Source organism: Cetorhinus maximus, unplaced genomic scaffold, assembly GCF_964194155.1.
Source record: "Cetorhinus maximus unplaced genomic scaffold, sCetMax3.hap1.1 HAP1_SCAFFOLD_1298, whole genome shotgun sequence".
Taxonomy (NCBI): Eukaryota; Metazoa; Chordata; class Chondrichthyes; order Lamniformes; family Cetorhinidae; genus Cetorhinus; species Cetorhinus maximus.
Window position 1 is genome coordinate 26,893 of NW_027597239.1, and position 24,437 is coordinate 51,329.

Consider the following 24,437-nt stretch of genomic DNA (forward strand, 5'->3'; position numbering starts at 1 on the left):
TTCAAAACAAGTTTTCTTCTTTCCAAGATTAGCAACTTACAGTAAGAAAGAAAAAACACCAGAACTTTAACAAGGCCTATATGACACCTGACTAATAGTTAAGCACTTTCTTTAAGCTAGGAATAGTGCATTGCAAGATAAAAGGGGAATTAATAAATATATCTATTTTGCTACGCGTATCTCTGGATTTTTCCTTTTAAACATTAAATGTGTGAAATCTGGTTATCTTGTGTGATTCAATGTAGTGGTGGTGCTAGAGGATGCAAAATGCAAAAATGAGAAACTTAAGCAACACAATACATGAAAATATTATATCTTCTAAGTTTTATTGTGGTGGTATGAAGTGACAAAGTATACACCAGGGGGACAGTTCAACTTCAATTACAACAGAACTGTTCAACACATCAACTGCACACAAGCTTATAATTACTACATATTTAAACCATATAAAACAAACTACGCATCATCCTTACCACTGAAAACAAAACCAAAAAAACATGGAAACTGTTAGTTTTATAAAAGCATTTCTACAACACAAACCTCCAAAGCCATAGCTCAGTCATGCAAGCAGATTTACTAGGAATGACTGTAAAAGCACTGCATTAAAATTGCTGGCAAGCCCATACATAGAACTGCTTTTTTTGCTGATGCACAGCTGACAATGGACTAACTTTATATAAACCAAAGAAACCAATTCACATTCATCTTTATACTTGACAGACAAGTCACAGGTTCTGCAAAAGCACATGTTTAGTTGAAGTGAAGTTGCAGTATTGAGTTGCAAGTCCTTAGAAACACTGCTATCTATAGAATGTTGTAGGATCTACATGGCCCTCCAACCCTCAATGTTCCAAACTGGATGCAAGTTGAAAGTGATATCTGTTTACATTAGAATCTCTAAGTTTATAAAATTGGTTTTGTGCTAACGATTAAACAAAAGAAATGATGTAAAGGTTTAGTAGTTCTGGATAAATGCCACAAATGGGACCATTAACAATCAAATCAGTTTTAAATATGCTTAGACAACATGCCATTTGAGTGTAAAGCAGGTGAGTACTTTATTTACACTTACCATTAACTATATTTAAAATAAATTGAAACTTAGAAATCAGACATTGCTTTCTGCTAAGTCCACAGAAAGTCAACATTGTATTAACAATCTGGGGTACTATGCATAATGTTTTAAAATTCTCCACTGTCAAAATCTTTTTTATCCTTCTTTCCCTCTGCTTCCAATCCATCGGTGCCATCACTGTTGTCCCTCCTCCTCTTTCGGTTACGTACATTGAAACGTGGATTCATCTGAGGTAATGGATCCATTCCCAGGACTTTGTGAATCTGACGGAATGCTACTAATCTCAATGCAAACTGTAGAATGGAGAAAAAAAAATTATGGTTTTGATCTACTTTAATGTAAAGTTTTATACCTACACTGAAAAACAGATGTAGTACAGTACAAGATATGAATTCATCAACTTGCATTTATACAGAACCTTTAATGTAGATTCTTGAGCTTTCATAGAAGCAAAAGATGCAAAAAAAACCAAGGCAAAAGGAGATATTACGGGTGAAATTCATGAAACACGTTGTACAAACTTGTTTAAAATCCAAGATGATCTCAACATTTTGTTGAGCAGAAAAATGGCATGACGACAAAGCAACTTGGAGCAGCAGGAATGAAGGTTCATCCCATGCTGCACTGAATTCCACCTTAAGCAATGGTCTACAAAAAGAACATGCCCTTCCTCACGAGAAAAAAATGTGGATAAGGCAGAAGAGGTATCCTGGTCCGGTATTATTCACCAAACTAGCAAGGAGGCCATCAGTTACGCGCTTTCTCAAAAACAGAAGCAGAAGATTCAGTGATCAATGAGGGACGTCAGCAAGTATACAAGACAGGTTCTGAAGTATTACATGTAGTTCTCCTTTGGGCAATGACACAAAGGGCAATGACACAAAGTTTCTTATCAACCATTTACCTAATATAAAAGGCTATAGATTTCCCCAAATTGTCAATGATAAATTCTAAATTATAAAGCTTGAAGTTTGTTCTGATTGCAGCTTTGGATCATCAGGTTCCATGCACTTTTTTTCTAGTCGACAGATTGAACAAATATAGAAGTCCGAAGAATTCGTTCTTTTAGAATACTTAAATGTCACTCTCCCATTCTCTTGCTCCAAGTCAACAATTATCCAGAGTGATTTAATTATGCAGCTGAGAATGTCCACAAGCTGCACAAAACAGCCATTTTTCCATGATCAACAGTTACCTAATGTGCTCTGATGACATGGAGAACAGTGCAGTTATACTGAGAAATCAAGATGGAGGGACCAAAGCCATGGTAGGCATTTCCAAGTTTAATAAGAAAGCAAGAATGATACAGCACAGAAGATGGATAAATCAAGAAAATAATGGAGAACTGACAAAATTTGAATTTCACAAGCTTGAAGAAACCGGGGGCTAGGGGCAGGGAATAAATTTCTATATACCTTACTATAAAGTTGCTGGAAAGCAGAAGGGCAGAGCTGATAGGAAAGTAGAACCTGATACTGGACAGGATACAGGAGCAGAGTTTTGTGAGAGTGGTGACCAGAACATAGGTCTAGGAGGTGACTAAATCATTAATCAGAGTTTCAATAATAGATGGGCTGAGGTAGGGACGGGCAATGTTACAGGCAGAGTATTCAGTTTTTGAGATGGAGAGGATACGGAGTTGGAAGCTCATTGGAAAGACGGATGTTATGAACAGTCAAATTTAGCCCATAGCAGAGGCCACAAAGGCAGATAAAATAAACGATGATGGACAAACATGACACTTTGGTCCTCCAAATGTTTAGCTACAGGAAAAAGGTCATTTTTTTGGTGGCCTATTCAGATTTTAGAAGAAGTCTTTCCAAATATGGGTGCAGTACTCAAATCTTGGAGAGACTTGGGCCTTGTAGGGAGTTAAAGTAAAATAGCAGCATTCCAGGTGAATGATGAAACTAAACTTCAAGATGGAAAGGTGGAAATTCCAATTGAGCTCAAAAAGGAGACAGTGAGATCAATTATGTTAATTAAGTACAACCCAAAAGGTAAGATGTAGTGCTAATTAAGATTTGGGAGATGCAGAGAAATTGTATTTTAAGATATAAAAACAAGACTTTCACTACATTAACGAATAGCATGAAGAAAATGATGCTGAGATTCAAGCATCGCACTGCAAAAATAAAAATCTGTTCACCGAAGGCATGCAAAGCAAGTGTTTTCATTTTAGATTGATCAAAAAGTAGCCAGTTTTGGATAAATGGAAAAGGAAATTGATATTAAAAAAAGAGCGAATGGACTCGAAGTAGAAAACTGGTCCAACAATTAATCAACTACAGTACAGATAGAGCAACTGGAATGCAAATTACATGGTCATTAACTTAGCTTTGACAGAAGACAAATCGATGCTCATTGGGATTGCCAATTTTTGTCAGTAGCAGGTTAGTAAATTGGATAATTTTGTAATGAGAGTTGCAGCTCTCACTTGCAGATATAAAAAGATGTTACGCTTATTTATATCCATTGATACATATCATGTTAAGGCCCAGCACTGCTGTCCTTTATACAAATTAAAATTCAGTAAAGAACCTTTTTCAGCAAGGAGGACACTTTGTCAGACAATGGAATAGCTGTCTCCATCTATAATTTCTCAGTCCTGAGACAGACGCACTCTGGGACCAAAGGTTTAGTTGAAACATTTTCATGAGACTCTTGCATTCCTCATCGCAAGGACAGCTGACACCAAGTTCAGGAGCTTTAGATATAAGCTGTAAATAGAAACCTGCACCTGTTTAGGACAGTACATTTGAATAGCACAACTGTAAAAACTGACCGTTAAAATTACCAGAAGTAGTAGGATAGAATGACAGTGCAAATCCTGTTCTGGTTCTTCACCTTCTTCAAAAAAAAAAATCAAAACACCATACAAGCATTCCCGATATGTCTTCCTTTACCCTCAACCGAGGATTTCCATCGAAGTTGACAGCACCCTTGACCATGTCCGTTCCATTTCCCAAATTTCTGCTCACATCCCTCTCCTACCTCCCATAACCACAATAGGTTCCCTTGTCCTCACCTCACCAGCCCCCGTATTCAATGGATCATCATCCATTTCTGCCACCTCCAGTGTCATGTTTTCTGTCCCTCCTCTTAGTACTCCAAAAGGACTATACAAACTGCAACACCCTGGTCTACGCTTCAATTACCCTCAACATCCTTCTTCCTTTCCTATGGTATCTTTCCATGCAAATGCAGGAGATGCAACATCTGTTCTTTTACCCCCTCTGTTCTCACCATTCAAGACCCCAAACAATCCTTACAGGTGAAATAGCAGTTTACATGCACTTCAATTTACTATATTGTATTCACTACTCACAAAGTGATTTCCTCTTTATTGGGGAGACCTAATGCAGATTGAGTGACTGCTTTGTGGAACATGTACATTCAGCCAATAAGTGTGACTCTGGGCTACCAGTTGCCTGTTATTTTAATTCTCCACCTTGCTCTCACTGTCCTTTCTGCCCTCAACCTCCTACAGTATTACAATGAAGCTCAACATAAGCTTGAGGAACAGCACTTTATCTTTGACCTGGGAACTTTACAGTCTTGTGGACTCAACACTGAATTCAACAATTTAAGATTGTGATCCCTGCCCCATTGTGATTTATTTTTCATTGCTGGTTTGTTTTATTCCCATCTTGGTTTTTCTTTCACCCTTGCTTTGGCTTTCAGACAGCCATTATGCATGATCCTGCGATTCACATCTAAACACATATTTTGTTTCTTTACTTGTCTCATTAAGAACATAAATAGGTGCAGAAGCAGGCCATATGGCCCCTTGAGGCTGCTCAGCCATTCAGTATGATCAACTCCACTTTTCATACCCTTGATTTCCCTGAGAGATCAAATATCTATCTATCCCAGTCTTGAATATATTTAACAATGAAGCTTCCACAACTCTCTTGGGTAGAGAATTCCAAAAATTCAAAGCGTTTTGAGTGAAGAAATTTCTCATCCTCAGTCATAAAAGATCGATCCCTTATTGAGTCTGTGCCTGTGTCAATACCGCTATGCCATCACCTACTAGTCCAGTGACAATACCACTATGCCACCACCTCCCTTGAATTGCCCAGGTATGTCCTGTACACAAAAAGCAGGACAAATCTAATCTGGCCAGTTACCATTCCATCAGTCTACTCTCCATCATCAGTAAAGTGATGGAAGGGGCCATCAGAGCTATCAAGCAGCACCTGATTAGCAATAACTTGCTCACTGACACTGAGTTTGGGTTTCACTAGGGCCACTCAGCTCCTGACCTCATGACAACCTTAGTTCTAACATGCACAAAAGAGCTGAACTCCAGAGGTGACAGTGACTGCCCTTGCCATCAAGGCAGCATTTGACTGAGTGTGGCATCAATGAGTCCTAGCAAAACTGGACTCAATGGGAATCAGGGAAAAACTCTCCACTGGTTGGGAGTCATGCCTAGCACAAAAGATAATGGTTGTGGCTGCTGGAGGTCAGTCATCTCAGTTCCACGACATTACAGCAGGATTTCCTCAGGGTAGTGTTCTAGGCCCAACCATCTTCAGCTGCTTCATCAATGACCTTCCTTCCATCATTAGGTCAGAGTGGGGATGTTCACCGATGATGGCACAATGTTCAGCACCATTCGTGACTCCTCAGGTCCAAATGCAACAACACCCAGGCTTGGGCTGACAAGTGGCAAGGGACATTAATGCCAAATAAGTGCCAGACAATGCCCATCTCCAACAAGAGTGAATCTAACCATTGCCCCATGACATTCAATGGGATTACCATCGCTGAATCTCCCACTATTAACACCCTGGGGGTTACCATTGAGCAGAAACTGAACTGGACTAGCCATATAAATACTGTGGGTATGGAGGTGGTGGTGATGTAGTGGTATTGTCACTGGATTGGTAATCCAGAAACCCGGGTAATGCTCTGGGGACCTGGCTTTGAATCCGCTACCGCAGATGGTGGAATTTGAATTCAATAAAAATCTGGAATTAAACCATTGTCAATTGTTGTAAAAACCCATCTGGTTCACTAATGTCATTTAGGGAAGGAAATATGCCGTCCTCGCCTGGTCTGGCCTACACGTGACCCCAGACCCACAGAAATGCATTTGACTCTTAAAATGCCCTCTGAACAAAGGCAATTAGGGATAGGCAATAAATGCTGGCCTAGCCAACAACGAATAAAAATAGAGCAGGTCAAAGGATAGGAATCCTGCAGCAAGTATCTCACCTCCTGACACCACAAAGCCTGTCCACCATCTACAAGGCACAAGTATTACTCTCCATTTGCCTGGATGATTTTTTTTTTATATTCGTTCATGGGATGTGGGAGCCACTGGCTAGGCCAGCAGTTATTGCCCATCCCTAATTGCCCTTGTTTACAGAGCATTTAAGAGTCAACCACTCTGCTGTGGGTCTGGAGTCACATGAGGCCAGACCAGGCAAGGACAGCAGATTTCCTTCCCTAAAGGACATTAGTGAACCAGATGGATTTTTACAACAATCAGCAATGGTTTTGTGATTCCAGATTTTTGTTGAACTCAAATTTCACCAAATGCCATGGTGGGATTCGAATCTAGGTCCCAGAGAATTACTCTGGGTCTCTGGAATACTAGTCCAGTGACAATACCACTATGCCACCGCCTCCCCCAACACCACTCAAGGAGCTTGACACCATCCAGGACAAAGCAGCCTGCTTGTTTGGCACCCCATCCACAAACATTCACTCCATCAACCACCAACGCACAGTGGCAGCAGCGTGTACCATTTACAAGAGGCACTGCAGGAACTCATCAAGCCTTAGACACCACCTTTCAAACACACGACCACTATCATCCAGAAGAACACGGGCAGCAGACACATGGGAACACCACCACCTGGAAGTTGCCCTCCAAGCTACTCACCATCCTGATTTGGAAATATATTGCCACCGTTCCTTCACTGTCGCTGGGTCAAAACCCTGGAATTCCTTTCCTAACAACACTCTGGGTGTATCCACACCACATGGACTGCAGTGGTTCAAAAAGGCAGCTCATGACCACTTTGAGGGACAATAAATGCTGGCCTAGTCAGTGACACCCACATCCCAGGAATGAATAAAAAAGTAAAATACCAGAATCCATCCACACTAACACATCCACTTGCCCTCATAGCACTGATACCAGATCACTGAAGACAAAAATCCATGGTAAGTGGAGTTATCTCTGCAATTTATCAACTCTGCTTAGAGTTCAAATTGGAGACAACCACTGTTGAAGTTAACAACATCCAGTACCCATTTTGCAGCATAATTGCAACACTAAAGTTAAGCTTTAATGTGGCTATGTTCACATTTACAGAACCAGTGCCCTCTTTCCTCCCGAGATATACAGAAGCCAAAAACTTCAACTTATATAATTAGTTTTACTCAGTGAAGTGGATCTCAAGATTAAAAAAAAGAAACCAGTGTTGATTTTGACAGATATGTCTAACATCTTGTACCATATCAGTAGAAACACTTCTCAACAGTAAACAAAGAACATATGAAAATTAGCTAAAATAATAGCCAGAGTTTGCAGATCCTCATTACTCAAGTCATGGAGTTAAAGTGATCCTTCAAAAAAGGATATTTGGAGGGGATTTCTCATCTGTCACTTCTTCTGAGGGGTAGTAACTGCAGCTGTTAAATTCAGTTAAGATGAACAGGTGTGTTTTAGGAAAAGGAACCATGTCCAGTATCAAGAACTCAAAACACTGCTTTACTCAAACCTCAGTCAATGTGGGATTATAACTTGGTTACATTAAAATCTGGAGTGCAGATGAACAATGGCCCAGGTCTTCCTGTCTCCAGGTGGTCATACCCCAGAAGATCTGATGGGCAATTCCCCTCTGTCCGGAACCCTCCAAAAAAAGTCTCCAACTCTGAGTTATAGTTGGAGACATCAGAGGGTTCCAACTCACTTACCAGAGTGTTTACCCAAGAAATGTTAGATAGGAAAAAACATATCTAACTCCTGGGTAACTACACAACTGACACCCTATGCACAAACTACCCCTACCCACCCACCCCAGCACCATACCCCGCTAGCACCCTACCCACTTACTCATTCACTAACAGTGAAAAGCTATTTAAATGTCTGACCGCTATTCACTGCGCTAATGAAGACTTATCAAAGTATAGCAACTAGTGTCATAAAAAGGGGGCGTGACTTGGCTTCCCCTGACGATCCTACCCTACGAGGAAGGACTGCCAGACAGGTATGCTTTGCATTTCTGAAGAAGCCCAGTTTGGAAATCCGAACAAGAAATGCAAAGCTCCAGCTCTCTATAACAAAAAGAGAGGTGGTGTGGCAACCTGATGGTGATTCGTCCAAATCTTCTGAGGAGTGGCAATCTTTTCTTGATTCTTGGACTGAAAGTTGCGCTTTGAAAATAAACTGGGCTTCATAGGTCATTAACAGAAAATTGAGGATTCATTAATACTATTCTTACTCGCAGAATCATTCCCAACAGTTCTACTGTTCCCAGAAACACTTGGAAGTTGTTTCATCAAGCTGAATACACAAAGCTACTAAATATAAGAGATCCCAAGCACTAAGCACAGAGGTTAGTTACATTAAATAATTAGCAAAGATGCTAAAATTTGACCAGTGATATCAGCTGGTACCAACGTTTGAGTCCACTACTCAGACTACAATAAAAGCAATGACATTTTGTGATTCACTTCTCAATTTAGAACAAGTCACATTCCATTCCTCAAGTTCAGTATCAATGATGAAATAATGAAAAAGGTTATGATCACACATTAATTAAAAAGTATTATATGCAAAAGTCTATTAAAAGTGTAGGTTGTTATTAATTAACATAACTAGAAAACATGCAGCTATATTAGGGGATACAAACAGGTAAAAATGTGCAAATCCACATGGCTAAGGTCACATGGTTTTCAAAGCTATTACATGTTAAAGAGTCAAGAGGTCAATGATTTTCCTCACTTGGATGACTGCCATGTAGCCCTACACAGAGGTGGGGCAAACAAGAGAAAATTTGTTTAATTCTGAAAGAATTTCCCTTTAGTAAAGTCTCCATTAAATGGCATAAAGTAGGGTGACCACATAATTTAGAAACACATATTAAATCAATTGTGGGATGAAGTAAACATCCTCATCACACAGGAGCAGACAAGAATACACAATTTAATTATTTTAGTTAGTTACAGTCAAGTACAGGTTTTCACAAAAACTTTAAATTTTGTTTCTTATACTGGCCTACCCAATTACGGGAAACATACCTGTGCACTAGCCGTGATATCTTCCCGTTGTTGTCCAATCACTGAATTCAGTGTATCACTAGGGTTCTTTTCACAAGGATCATATAGTCCAGGACCTCCTAAAAGACAGTTAAGAAAATTGGCATCTTTCTAGCATTTAGAACCATTCCCAAATATCCTTTGCAGCTTCAGCATTTTATAGGATAGCCATTTACTTAATGGATTTACAAAACTGAAATCAAAACTAGCTAGATGCACAGGTGTGGCAACAATGGTAAAGAATAATTAGTGGGGTATCTCAACTATTTATGATCTATATTATTGACCTGGATGAAGGACAGAGTGTATTGTAGCCAGATTTGTTGAACAAAAATAGGTGGGAAAGCTAGATGTGAGGAAGCGAAAGTGTCTACAAAGAGTTATAGATTGGTTAACTGAGTGGGCAACAATTTGGCAGATGGAGTACAATGTGAGGTTAACCACTTTGGTAGTGAGAACAGAAATGCAGTATACTATTTAAATGGTAGAGATTGCAAAATGCTGCGATACAGAAGGATCAGAGTGTACTCGTACACGAATCACAACAAGTTTGCATGCAGGAACAGCAAGTAATTAGGAAGGCAAATGGTATGTTAGCTTTTATTGCATGGGGTGATGGAGTATGAAGTATGAAGTCTTATTACAACTATACAGGGAGACGATGAGAGCGCACCTAGAGTACAGTTTTGGTCTCCTTAGAGGAGGGATGTACTTGCATTGGAAGCAGTTCAGGGAAGGTTCACTTTTTTTTTTCAGCAATACTAAAGTAGTGACATTTTACTGAAGCTTTTCGTCTTGCACTCATCAGGACAATTCGCGAGAATATAATGCAAGAGAAAACAACAAATTTATGAAAAGAGTGCTGATTGATCGGCAAGTGGACTCCGATGGTAGAGGTGCTGCATGGAGGATGCACCAGTTGGTGGTGACTAACAGCTACCTATCAAGCATCATCTGAAATTTAAACTGGGCAGCTTGACTCTGATTGGTCAAGGCATTGCCCGGAGGAATGACCCAGCGAATGGTTGTCACTTATTTTGTTTAGCTGAAACAGGCGCAATGTGTGTACATATTCTTTCTACCTGCAAAAGAATAGGTCCCTACATACTAATAGCTTCCAGTACACTCAACCATGACTATGGCCATGAAACCATTGTCGATTGTCAGAAAAACCCATCTGGTTCACCATGTCCTTTAGGGAAGATAATCTGCTGTCTTTACCTGGTCTGGCCTACATGTGACTTCAGACCCACAGCAATGTGGTTAACACTTAAATGCCCTAGTAAGCCTCTCAGCTCTCAAGGGCAACTAGGGATGGGCAATAAATGTTGGCCCAGCCAGCGATGCCCACATCTCATGAACGAATAAAAAAAAATGCGCCAGACTGCGAGCCCAAGTGACAACCTTAAATTGGTTATCAGCATAATTCTTAGCACACTGAGGATTATTTAGCAAACGTTGTCTAATCGTGGAATCACATCGAACGTTGGACACTGTTTTGAGTTTTACAAGCATGGGCTGGTTAGGTATGGTCTGTACCTTGTCCACTGCGAACAATGGAAGGGATATGCTGTTTGATATGATCTGCCAGTCTTTGGGATATACAACCTACATACCTAGCATCGCACTGACACCGAAATTCGTATACCACATTATCTTGTGAATTGTCCTGATGAGTGCAAGATGAAAAGCTTTGACAAAATGTCCTTTTTTCTCAGCAATACTCAAGTTCTGTACTACCAAACGACCAAAACTGTACACAGTTCACTATGTTCATTCCTGGGATGATGGAACTGTCATATGAAGAGAGGTTGGGATTATATCCATTGGAGTTTAGAAGAATGAGAGGTGGTGATCTTATTGAAACATATCTTTTCTGAGGGGGTTTGATAGGGTCAGTGCTAAGAGGACGACGACTCTTGTGGGGAAATCTAAAAGTTAGGGGGCACTGTTTCATAAAAAGGGGTCTTCCTTTTAAGATGTAGATGAGGAGGAATTTTTTCGCTTGAGGGTTTTTAATCTTTAGAATTTTTTACCCCAGAGAGCAACTGAGGCTGGGTCATTGAATATATTGAAGGCCAAGCTGAACAGACTTTTGCTCTGCAAGGGATACATGGGTAATGGAGGGTTTGGGGGAGGGGGGCAGGCAGGAAAGATGAGGAGGAATTTCTTCACTTGAGGGTTTTTAAATCTTTGGAATTCTTTACCCCAGAGAGCAACTGAGGCTGGGTCATTGAATATATTGAAGGCCAAGTTGAACAGACTTTTGCTCTGCAAGGGATACATGGCTAATGGAGGGTTTGGGGGAGGGGGCAGGCAGGAAAGTGAAGTTGAGGCCACAATCTGATTTGCCACTATCTTACTGAATGGTGGAGCTGGCTCGAGGGGGCGAATGGTCTATTCCTGCTTCTAATTCTTATATTCTTAGAAATGAATAGAAGATACTATACCCTATTAAAAACATTTGTTTTAAGATTAACGAGCAACCTACTGCACATGATGTAACATAACACTACACGAGGCAGCATTTAGTCCATACAAGATAATCCGGTGTCATCAACTACAGAGTTACACTTACTCCTGAAGAATTGATTTATGCCTGCCTGAGCATGTTATTTAGTGATCACATTTCCTAAGCTTAATGTCAATGGTAAAATAATGAAAGTAAACATAGGAGATGGTGGAAGCAGATAGTGCTGATTAAATGCAAATTAGATATTCTGGCAAAATTTTATTTTTGATACACACCAAATGAATACTTGTTGAGACATCATTTCATCATATGTACTCAGTGCAGCATGCTTTTGGGGGGTGGGTGGGGGGTGCGTGGGGGGGCAAAGAAAGAACAGGACCTATGATTCCAAAACCTCTCCACCACTGAGATATTGCTCACCTCATGTCTGGTTCTGTTGTAGACTAATTGATAAGAGGTTGATTTTCATGATTAGACAACTTTTATTGTTGTATCATGTGACTATAGGATGGTTGAAGGCAGACTAGATGGACCTTGGGTCTTTTTATGTCCAGCAATTCCCATGTTTCTAGAATCCTCAAAGAATCCTCGAAGACGGAGACAAGAAAGATGGAGCCAATTACTGTAAACAGGGTTTAAATCTGAATTCCATGAAATAATTCAACCTCCAAAACTACCTTTTGACAGTTAAGACGAAGACTTATGAAAAATGTGCATTGTAGCATAAGGTCACAATTCAGTCTTGTGATACACCTGCACCACCTCTCCCTCACCCACCTCCAGGCACTTCTATGAGTTGTAAAGCGCCAGAATTAAATGTTCATGACTTAAAGGTCGTTACTCAAAAGGCTGATGGGAGTGTGGAATGTTTTGCCACATGTAGCAGTTGTGGCTGAAACCACTGCTGATTGTAAGGAACAGACAAATATATGCAGGTGAAGACTGAAGACTTTAGGAAAAGGGCATGATAGTGGGGTTGAAAGTTGGTAGAGACATTTGTTCTAATATCTACTGAACTAATTAATAACGAACTCTAGCACTTGGGGCGACTCTCTGATGTTTTGGGACCCATACAGATCTCACCTGGTAAGAGTATTCCAGAAGAGACACATTCAAAAACTCTCCGCATGGCATCACCAGGACTAAGAGGTCCAGAAGCACTGCTGATTACTTTTTCCACCAGCAACTCCATGGCCTATGTAAATTGCACAAGGATTAACAGAGAATAGCATAAAATAACCAATTCATATTGGGCTACTCACATAAAATAGCGTCTCAGAGCCTTTTACAAGGGGTGGGGGGGTGGCAGTTGCGGAGAAAGATGATATATGCTTGAGCATGAAGTAAAAGAATTTGAAGAGGAGATCAAACATATAATTGAAGAGATACGATTTTAAGAGAGAACCTGAAGAGACAGTAAGGCACAGTGATAAAAACTGTAAAGTGCTGGAAATACTCAGCAGGTCTGGCAGCATCTATGGACAGAGAAACAGTGTTAACGTTTTGAGTCGAGTGTGACTCTTCTTCTGTTGAGGTTGTCGAGCATGTCCAGCACTTCCTTTTTTTATTTCAGATTTCCAGCATTAGCAGTTATTTTATCAAGTAATAGTGCTTTTTTCTTAAAAAAGAGTTCCGTAGGAGACCAGTGGCTGCAAGAACAGCCTCAGATGATGTTGAAGAGAAATCAGAGGCATGGAGGGATGCAGGTTGAGGGCATACAGCTGGAGAAAGTTTCTCATTAGGACAGGGCAAGGTTGTGGCAGGATCTGCAAATATTAGACTTTTAAAGGTAATTCACTTGGCCATAGTAATGGGTGTGTGGCACCTGTACAGGAAAGGAAAGACCACAAATTAAGTGGAATTGGTAAAGGCAATAGGCAAGATCAATGAGGAAAGCGAAATCGATATTGGGGATACCAGAAATATCGTTCAAAATTTCAACAGCCGAACACTAACAGGGTATACTCCTTTCACAATTCAAAAAGTTACACTCAACTGAGAGTACCATTTCACAACATTCCAAATTGTCTGGGGTTAATGGACAGAAACACAATGCTCCCCCCACCCCCTTCCACTTTTTAAAAAGTACCATTTCAAAATACAGAACTGGTTAGCTGACCCGGTTAAAAACCTCTGCCTTTCGGCAATGGCTTTAAACCAAGACCCCATTTGTCTGCTCGATCGGATGCAAAAGATCTTATGGCACTATTTCAAGGAAGAATGAGGGAGTTATCCCTGATGTCCTGGCCAATATTTATCCCTCAATCAACATCATAAAAACAGATTATCTGGTCATTATCACATTGCTGTTTGTGGGAGTTTGCTCTGTGCAAATTAGCTGCCGCATTTCCAACATTACAACAATGACTACATTTCAAAAGTACTTCATTGGACTGTAAAGCACTTTCAGATGTTCAGTGATCATGAACAGTATTATTAAAACACAAGTTCTTCTTTTAACCCTTCAGATCCTTCCTCGCTGCAGGCTGAAAGCAAGATTTTTCCTTTAGTGTACAGCTAGTTTCATGACCTTGAACAGTTAATTCTGGTTACACCTGAATAGGCTAAAGAAGTTTATAACACTCCATGCTCAAGAGTAGTTTTTAAAAATGCTTTTATGGGATGTGGGCATCACTGGAAATCACTATTTGAAAAGCACATCTGCAAAAAAGTGTTAAGGAGTTTGCAAGCTACAAAGAAACTTTTGGTTTAATTAGGTCTTATTAAGATTTACAAAAACATTAAAACCACCAGCCAAGTACATCCTATACTCGGATAACCAATCATACAAAGGAGTTATGCTACCAGGCTGTTATTGTAAGTATTTTATGATATTCTTTCATTCCTACATCACAAATGGCTGCTATTCGGTGCTATTAGTATGTTCTCCTAAGCCCTGTTAAAGTTTGCCAGAGATGGTCATCAAGTATTTTTTATGCATCTAACTAAGTAAATGATAGGTGCACTCACCCAGCTTGGCAATGCTCCCCAGGTTGGTACACGCTGGCAGAGGTCGCGAAGGATGCGAATAATAATCACACAAGATTGCAAACCATTGGCTCTAGCCTAGAGCAGAAACAAAAATCTAAGTCATGTGAACGTTAACAAGTCTCCAGGCTAGAGACTAGATAATGGGAAAAACACTGCTGCTTCAAAACAAAAGCTTGTAAAGATGATGGATTAATTGAAAAAAATATATCCAGCACTTTACTCATGAGCCTACTCTCTACAGCAGAATTTTTCTGTTCTGTGGAAGAAATGGGGGTCAAAGTACACAGCAGAAACAGGAAGAAGCTGGCCTAGCTCATCTTCCTGGCCTCTTGAGAACTTCTTGTCCCTCACGTTCTTCCATTGTTGTATATCAAAAGAACATAGAATTTATACTGAAAAGTCCACAATTGCACAGAAGTTAAATTAAAAGGATCAATATAAATCACGGAACACAGAGTAGACTGCCTTTTCTTACTGCATATTTGCCACACTGCAAACTCACAGTAAGTTAGGGCAACTTCTCTGTCTCCCGCGCCACAACACAAGCATTAAATTTCCAAAATAAAATTATAAATGGAGCAGGTGAAGAAAAGTTTACAAAAGCTAAGCATAAAGCATTACAAATTCCCTTTCAAAAGCGGGTTAAAACTGCAGCCTTATGGAACAATTACATCAACACAATACTGATAAAGTGCAAACATTATGTAAAGCGACACAAGGATGCCTCATGCTACAGTCAATGACCAGAAAAAAAGTTAATGAACAATTGAAAAGTTTTAAACAATAGAAAATTAAATTTAAAAAACTGAAAAATAAAGTATAAATCAAAAATATTTTTCCTGGTCACTTAGGCAAAGGCACGATCAACGTAGGCAGCCTTGGGAATATTAGTTTTACTATGTAATAGCTCATTTTCATGGAAAAGTCATAAACTCAATTATCTCTCATAAGGCTACAAGAAGAAAGTAAAATGATGTTCCGAACCTGGAACCACTTAGCGTGGCGTAGAGCAGCCAGAGCGTCAAGGCATTTTTGCCTGTCCAAGACGTCCGGTGGATCTTTCACCATAACCGAGGTTACATCTAAAATGGATCGAATTGGCAAAGTGCAGTGAGGAATGGGTGTTTGACCAGGTAGGCATGTCATTTCAGAAACATAGCCATACTGCCACACATACTACCCAAAACTGACATTTCATGAGGGAATTATCGATACTTTTAAGAATCCAATAAATTCCAATTAAATGCATTATTATACTTTGAGTTTTTTGATGTCTCAAGTAACTCAACGAGCATGAAGTTGTGTTTTTAAAAAGACACATTAAAAACGGCCAGTGTAACCATACAAATAAAGACTCTGCTTCAAATATTAGTTTGTCCTAAAGTACAAAGGAGGACTAGTAGCCACACTTCACCAGCCATTTCAGAACATATAATAGAAGGGCCTCCAGAAATCCATGTAGAGAATTAAGAATGGAAGAATCTTGTAAACTTGAAATGGTCAATTGACAAGGTACGTATTTTAATTAGTTTAGTGGCATTTCATCTTTATTGCTTTGTTGGAAGGAATTTACTTTAAAGCCACTGTACATAAAAGTTTAAAATTTCATCTAAACTGGAGTTTCCATTCAATGCCAGTTACCATATATTGCAATAATCATGCAGTACATGATGGACGAGAAAAATGGCTAGGTAGCCAAGATAAAAAATAGGAATAGGAGGCCATTCAGCTCCTTGAGCCTGCACCCCATTCAATAAGATCAAGGGTGATCCAAATTGGGACCTTAACTACATTTTCCTGTCTGCCCCAATAACTCTCAACTCCCTTGATGATCAAAAATCTGTCTAACTCAGCCTTGAATATTCAATGACCCCGCCTCCACTGCTTTCTCAGGAAGAGAATGCCAAAGAATAACGGCCCTCAGAAAAAATGTCCTCCTTATCTCGGTCTTAAGTGGAAGACACTTTATTTTTAAACTGTGCCCCCTAGTTCTAGGCTCCCACACAAGGGGAAACATCCACCCAGTCAAGCCCTCTCAATCTTATATGCTTCAATAAGATCACCTCTCATTCTTCTAAACTCCAATGAGTATAGGCCTAACCTATTCAATCTTTTCTCATAACACAGCCCCTTCAACCCAGGAATCAGCCAAGTGATCCTTCTCTGAACTGCAATTTATATCCCTCAAGTAAGGAGGCCCAAACTGTACACAATACTCCAGATGCTCATGAATGCCCTGTACAGTTGTAGCAAGGCTTCCCTACTTTTATAATCCATTTCCCTTACAATAAATGCCAACATTCCATTTAACTTCCCAATCACTTGCTTTATCTGCATGCTAGTTTTTGTGACTGATGTACCAGGGCATGCAAATCCCTTCGTACCACAGGCTTCTACAGTCCCCCCCTCTCTCTCCATTTAAATAATATTTTGCTTTTCTTTCCTTCCAAGCTCACACTTTCCAACATTATACTCCATCTGCCAAATTTTTGCCTACTCACTAACGTAGTCATTAACGTAGACAGTAAACATTGGAGGTCCCAGCACTGATTCCTGTGGTGCTCCACTAATTAGTTTGCCAACCTGAAAATGACTCATTTATCCCGACTCTGCTTCCTGTTAGCTAACCAATTCTATATCTATGCTAACATGTTACCGCCAACACCACAAGCTCTTAGTTTGTATAATCTCTTATGTGCCACCTTATCAAATGTCTTTTGTAAACCCAAATACACAACTACTGGTTTCCCCTTTATCCACCCTGGGTTTGTTATAACTCTTAATAAGTTAGTCAAACACGATTTCTCTTTCACAAAACCATGTTGACTCTGCCTGATAGTATTACGAATTTCTAAATGTCCTGCTACCGCCTCATTAATAATGGATTCAATCATTTTCCCTATGATATCCAATAGGCTAACTGGCCTATAGTTTCCTGCTTTCCGTCTCCTTCCTTTCTTGAATACAGATGTTATGTTTGTGGTTTTCCAATCCACTGGGATCTTTCCAGAATCCAGGGTATTTTGTAAAATTACAATCAATGCATTTCCCCAGCCACTTCTTTTAAGACCCTAACATACAGACCATCAGGTCCAAGGGACGTGTCAGGCTTTAGTCCCAATAGTTTACCCAGTACATTTTCTCTAGTGATGTAATTGTTTTAAAGTTCCTCTCTCCCTTTTCCCTCTTGATTTTCTACTATTCTTGGGATACCTGGTGTCTTCTGCAGTGTAGACTGATGCAAAATACCTGTTCAATGCTTCTGCCACTTCTCCGTTTCCCCTTATAAATTCCCCAGTCTCCCCTTCTAAGGGACCAATGGTGACTTTAGCTACTCTTCTTTTTATATACTTGTAGAAACTCTTACTGTCCATTATATTTCCAGCTAGCTTTCTCATGATATATTACTTGATACATTTCAAAACAAATATCCCAAGATGAAAAAAAATTACAGTCAGCCTCATCAGTACCCTTGATTTTAAAAAGTTCTCTAAAATATCTTGCATTCAGAGAAAAGTGAAGCATCAAAATGAGGGAAATTTTAAACTGCACCCAACAAATACTACCAGAGCTGGAGATATGTACTGTCATTACCGAATATAATGCAGAGGCACGCTCATATTAAATCTCGAATGGTAAAACACTGGCATTGAAAGAGAACAACCTACCATGCCAGTTTCCAAACTATTTAGGTTTTATGATTTATGGCCTCAGATCCAAAAAGCGGTTTCAACTGTAAGATTTATCAACAATTGTTTTTGCTGGTTGATTTGAAAATTAGATTAAGCCTCTTCAGTTTGCTGACAGTTTTAGTTTAAGTACTGTACTTAGGAGAGCCATAAAGTCATCAGTAAGAGTTCGTAAGACATTTAGGTAACTTGCATAGTAAACATTTTATGCAGCATAATTTACCACATTTAAATACGCATTACTTGAATTACTAAAAAGGGATTCCAAAATTAAAATTTTGGAATTGGGTGATGGAGCTGTGCATTGGAATTAACTTGTTGCCTTATTGTAGATGAAGCATATCTGGCAAAAAAAATCACTAGTTAGGCAATTTAAACAGAAATTGTTCATGAATATACTGAAAATCTGGGTCAGTAATTAAGAACTCTTGAAAGCCCGGGAGGTAGATTATGGTAGTTTTATGCTAGCCTGAGATGATTTTGATCCTCGGTTCAAATGAAAGGGCAGTGATTTTACCCCAATACCATCCTGCAGCTCTGCAGCTACGTTTTATGTGCAAACTTGAGTTATTTTTCAATTTATTTAATTGACTGGCAGTTAAATTATCATTTTTTCATGCTACTAGGCAAGGGGAGGAAAGTAATACTCCAAGTTGGAGATATTACAATCCAGCATTTGGAAACTGTGGAACTGAAATTTTACCAGCTGGAATAATTGATAGTTACTGGACTGCTTTTCAAAAATGAATTTTTGTGGCCCTGCTAAAGTTTCATAGAAACAATTATCATGTGTATTTCAGCAGCGTCAAACTAAGTCAAAGAAAGCAGGAAAGGAAATGGAATTCTGCAAGAACATTTAAGAGATAGACCGATACCACATATCTGGCAGTGTATGTAATGCTGGCATAACATACCAGACATTTCCTTATAAACAAAATACAAAGTAATTTGGATGCCTTTAGTTTGAAAACTACACAATTATAGAAATTGAATTCTTACATTAGAACTTCAATTAAATGCAATTTTGCAGAAAAGGGCATTATGAAAGTGATTTACTTCATTTTAAAGAAAGCAAAAACATCTGATACCAACACTAAGTGGCATTGTTCGATCTCTAGATACATTTTATATATAAGCAAGGCTGGAGTGGCCCCAGTCCATCCAACAACTGTGTGGCAGGTGTGGCTAAGCTCTTACAAAAACCTTGGTCAAAAATCCTTCCGATGACGTGGCAGCAGCCCCTGAGAGGATTCGATTCTTGCTGTTGATGCTAGAAGGCTTTGGACTGAATCCATGAGCTATGGATAGATAAAAACAACCAACTTGCTGGAAATCTACATCCCAACAAAGGTCACAAGTAAGTTATTGCAGAGTCAACACCAGCAAAACACGCAGACTCAAACTGGCGGCAGTCTAACAATTAAGGGAATTTTTTCATTACACCCCTGTCCCTCATCCATCAGAGATTCCTCTCGCAAAGCCTTCATTAGTAGTGGTTTAGTAACTCCCCCAAGGATTTTCTGAAAGCCTAAAATGAAATCTGGCATTTTACATCACCAGGGCTCTAAAATTCGATAAAACTCAAGAATCTTGTGCTGTTCCTCAAGTCAGAAATTACAAAAATTTTGTTATAGAATAGTTTAAAAGTGCTTTTACTTAAAAAAGACTTATGATTACTTTGGTGCCTGGGTTTTATCTTTTGCTCCAAATTAAATACTTTTTAAAAGGTGTTTCCATTACTCTTAAAACTTTATTTTATGTTTTCAAGAGGCAAAAATTCAGCTTTACAGTTGTACATAGGTCAGCAACTCAAAAACAATAAAGATGCTTCAGCAGATTATTAAAGAGTTAATTAGCATTCCACAGGCCATTTATCAGTTATTTCACATCTTGGTTTTAACTTTATAGGAGTGTCTGTCACATCTACTAAGAGTTTCCAGACAGCAAATCTGAATTTAAGAGCCCTGTTCTGTTGTAAGGAATCTCATGAATTATGTCAAAGAAGTTTAAAAATATGAACACCAGCACACTTGGAAATTACATTACAAAATTATTCTTAAGAATACAGGGTTCAGCTTGCACTCAGGGGAGCTATATGTTGAATACCAAGGGACCTCAGAATAGTGAGTTCTACAACACTTTCCTTTACTATCACACAGGCAACTTCACATTTTGCACACGCTAACATGCTTTGAATTCCACTTTCTTTCAAGTCTCTTATATACTGAAAGTGTCATAGAGTAACTCCTAGGGCCCATTGGCATCTGAAGATAGCAGGAAGAAAACAGAAGAGAGAAGCAGACAAGTAAAGAATCTTAGACTTCCAACCTCCATCCCTCATGTTCTCCTCTCTAATGACCGGGGATGTAAGTGTGATGGTGACTTGCATTTTTGGTTCTGTATATGAAGTCAGAATTATGGCCGAGTCAGGTACACAGCACTTCACTTCATATTTCTCAGGAGTGGTTGCCTGTAATTAGATTTTAAAAAGTTAATTAGGAAATGCTGCACTGCCATACAGTCCAGCATTACAGAAGTCAAAACAGGAATAGAAAATGTAGGAAACGTGCAGTCAGGATCTATAAAGAGAAACCAAATGAACATTTTTCCTCTTTACAGATGCTCAAATTTGAAAATTGCTAGGAATTTTCTGTTTGACATTCCTAGCATTGGTAAATTTTTCCAGAATCTCCTTTTATAAAAAGGAGACAAAACAAGAGCAACCAAGCTTTTGTAGGAGTGGCACTTTCTAACTTCAGTTGAAAATTAGCACTTTTCTATACCCCGTTCTACAAAAATATCAGCCTATTAATATTGAAAATCTATCAATTGGTCTAATTTGCTGTGGTCAGAATTACTGCCAGCAAGCCACAGCTGTCTGCCAATTTAACAGCAAAAAATGTATTATTTGCTAATCTAACCCAGTCAAGGTGCTTTAACATAATTTTGAATCCTAAATGTTGAAGGCATTTTTTTAAGCAATACCAATCAGTTTTGTTTTGAGTAAAAGTACCATACCGCAAGCTGCTTTGGCAAGTTCTCTGCAATGCGATTTAGCAGTGTTCCAGTCGGTTTCTCTGCGCAGAGCAGAACAAGGTTCACATTTTTGTCCCCACGTAACAGCAACCCTTTGGCAAGCACACCAACTCGCATTACACCCTTCAAAGCTCTCTGGCTATCATCTCTTCTGTAGCAAGTGTGGGTAGGAGAGAAAGAAAAAAAAATGCAAATCAAGTTTCTGTACCTCATTCTGTCACTAGTAACTTAGCAAAAGTAATGGTTGCATTCAAGGCCAAGTGTCAAATGGTATTTCCCTGCAGGTTATATAATTTTTCCCCTTTATATGTCCCTCTCCACTCAGTTTCTCTGTAGCAGTTAATCTGCATCTTTCCAGCAAAGCTTAGGAAGGAATACTGATGTAGATTTTCTGATGGGACTAGAAACATTTTTAAAAATTCTTTCATGGGATGTGGGCATTGCTGGCAAAGCCAGTATTTGTTGCCTATCCCTATTTGCCCTTGAACCAAGTGGGTTTACTAGGCCACTGCATTGGGCAGTTAAGAGCCAACCACTTTGTTTCTATAATGCTATAGGCTCAATTTGTTGAAAACCACTTTATTCTGGAATTATGAATAGATTTGCATGCAGTAGATTCATGAAAAAATTTGGAGCTTTTTGAATTGAAAAAGATCATTTAAAAAAAAAAGCAAATTCTCTCTTACATCATTCACTGCAAACCATTTGCTTTCAGGGGCTGTTATAAAAATTGATTTTGCCTATATTCCACCATGAGCAACAGCCAGTGTGCTTTGATCGAGCACATCAATTGTCATGTGATCAGATCAAAAAGTAAATAGGGTAAAGTAATTGCAGAAAAGCCAGGCAGTCACAATTTTAAAAAAAAGTTTAATGCCATATAATTCTGATTCAGAAAATAAAGTAACAAGGGTAAATAAAGTTCTATCGAAATCGTGAACATATTACACTGTTCCCTAAACATTTTTTCTATTCGCCCATGGGTGTGAACCACCTTCTTGAACCACTGCAATCTCTGTAGTGCAGGTACTCCCACAATGCTGTTAGGCAGGATTTTGAACCAGTGATGTTGAAGAAACAGCACTCAAGTGCATTAAAAATCAACTTAATTAGTTTTAGACTAACAAAATAAATCTGGCAGCTAACTGTTCTTTGTACCTTATTTTATATCTGGAAAATATTACATCTACACTAATGGCTACTAGATATAAAGTACATAACGATAATCTAACTGGTATCAAAATTCTCACATTGATATCTGCACATCTCTGTGGACAAAAAGTGCAACCATAAATTGCCATACCTATCTTTAATTGCATCTTTCTTCTCATCCTCTTTGTTCTTTGGTTTATCTTGTTCCGTGATACAATCTGACACAAGTTTAAGAGCACGTTCAGTATGCGAAACTATCTTCTGGACGGCCTGCAGCTCATCCTCAGTTGGATAGATAGCAGCATGCTTTGTCATAACGTAGCGATCATCCGATGAGTCTGGACGCCTGGGAGGCTAAGCAGAGGTCAAAAGTTAGTGCCAAAATAACGTATTTCCTATGCTGCTTACGTCAGTCTGTTACATATACTGTATTCTACTATAACAGCCAGATTTTACCAGCTAATAATCAAAAAATATATTTTAACATTTTATTTTCGCCCTCTCAAGTATCTAAACCATAATCTATCTTTATCAAAAAACAATTGCTACAAGCCTTGATTTATTTAATAGTTGCAGAAGCAATGAGCAAAGGGTGCAAAACTAATCAATCTTCCTTCAGCTCAGTTAGCAAGTGCATGTGGACGTTCAAAACTAGCATGCAAAGGCAGGAAGAGTATGTTTCACAACAAAAACTCAGCATGTCTGACAGCATCTGTGGAAAGGAAGACAGAGTTAACATTGAGTCCGTATGACTCTTCATCAGAACTAAAGAAAAATAGAAATAAGGTGAAATATAAGCAGTTAGAGTGGGGTGGGACAGGTGGAGCTCGATAGAGGGCCAGTGATAGGTGGAGGCAAAGAGGTTGCCAAAGATGTCATAGACAAAAGGACAAAGGGATGTTGACAGTAGTGATATTAGCTAAAAGATGTGCTAATGGTGATAATAAGGGTAGAAAGCAGGATGAACAAGTGACAGATGGCCCTAAGTGGGGGTGGGGTAGGGGGAAGGGATCGAAGTAGGCTAAAAGATGGAGATAAAACAATGGATGGAAATCAATTAAAAAATAATAATAGAAATAGGTGGGAAAAGAAAAATATTTTAAATATATATATAAATTATTAGAAAAAAGGGTGATTGGAAAGGGGGTGCGGATGGAGGAGAGAGTTCATGATCTGAAATTGTTGAACTCAATATTCAGTCCGGAAGGCTGTAAAGTGCCTAATCGGAAGATGAGGTGCTGTTCCTCCAGTTTGCATTGAGTTTCACTGGAACATTGCAGCAGGCCAAGGACGGACATGTGGGCATGAGAGCAGGGTGGTGTTTTGAAATGGCAAGCGACAGGGAGGTCTGGGTCATGCTTGTGGACAGATCATGCTTGCGGACAGACCGAAGGTGTTCCGCAAAGCGGTCACCCGGTCTGCGTTTGGTCTCTCCAACGTAGAGGTGACCGCATTGGGAGCAACGAATGCAGTAGACTAAATTGAGGGAAGTGCAAGTGAAGGGCTGCCTCTCTTGAAAGGAGTATTTGGGCCTTGGAGATTGAGGAGGGGGGGGGAAGTAAAAGGGCAGGTGTTGCACCTTCTGCGGTTGCATGGGAAGGTGCCGTGGGAGGGGGTTGAGGTGTAGAGGGTGATGGAGGAGTGGACTAGGGAGTCCCAGAGGGAACGGTTCCTACGGTATGCCGACCCGGGGGGTGAAGGGAAGATGTGTTTGGTGGTGGCATCATGCTGGAGTTGG

The 24,437-nt window shown here is 39.5% G+C and overlaps 1 protein-coding gene across 2 annotated transcripts in view; it reads right to left on the reverse strand.

The window, feature by feature from the left end:
• Positions 1-307: 307 nt before the first annotated feature.
• Positions 308-24,437, reverse strand: part of LOC144676025 (zinc finger RNA-binding protein-like) — a 48,677-nt gene continuing 24,547 nt past the window's right edge. The window contains exons 8-15 of one of the 2 annotated variants that reach the window (XM_078536548.1): positions 22,851-23,053; positions 21,530-21,695; positions 20,840-20,981; positions 15,807-15,904; positions 14,802-14,897; positions 12,915-13,026; positions 9,341-9,438; positions 308-1,368 (exon numbers count right to left, since the gene is read on the reverse strand). In XM_078536548.1, the coding sequence (XP_078392674.1) occupies positions 1,183-1,368; positions 9,341-9,438; positions 12,915-13,026; positions 14,802-14,897; positions 15,807-15,904; positions 20,840-20,981; positions 21,530-21,695; positions 22,851-23,053 (1,101 nt within the window). In that variant the 3' untranslated portion in view covers positions 308-1,182. Of the gene's footprint in view, positions 1,369-9,340; positions 9,439-12,914; positions 13,027-14,801; positions 14,898-15,806; positions 15,905-20,839; positions 20,982-21,529; positions 21,699-22,850; positions 23,054-24,437 lie in introns of both variants that reach the window. The other variant, XM_078536547.1, reaches the window with a different exon arrangement.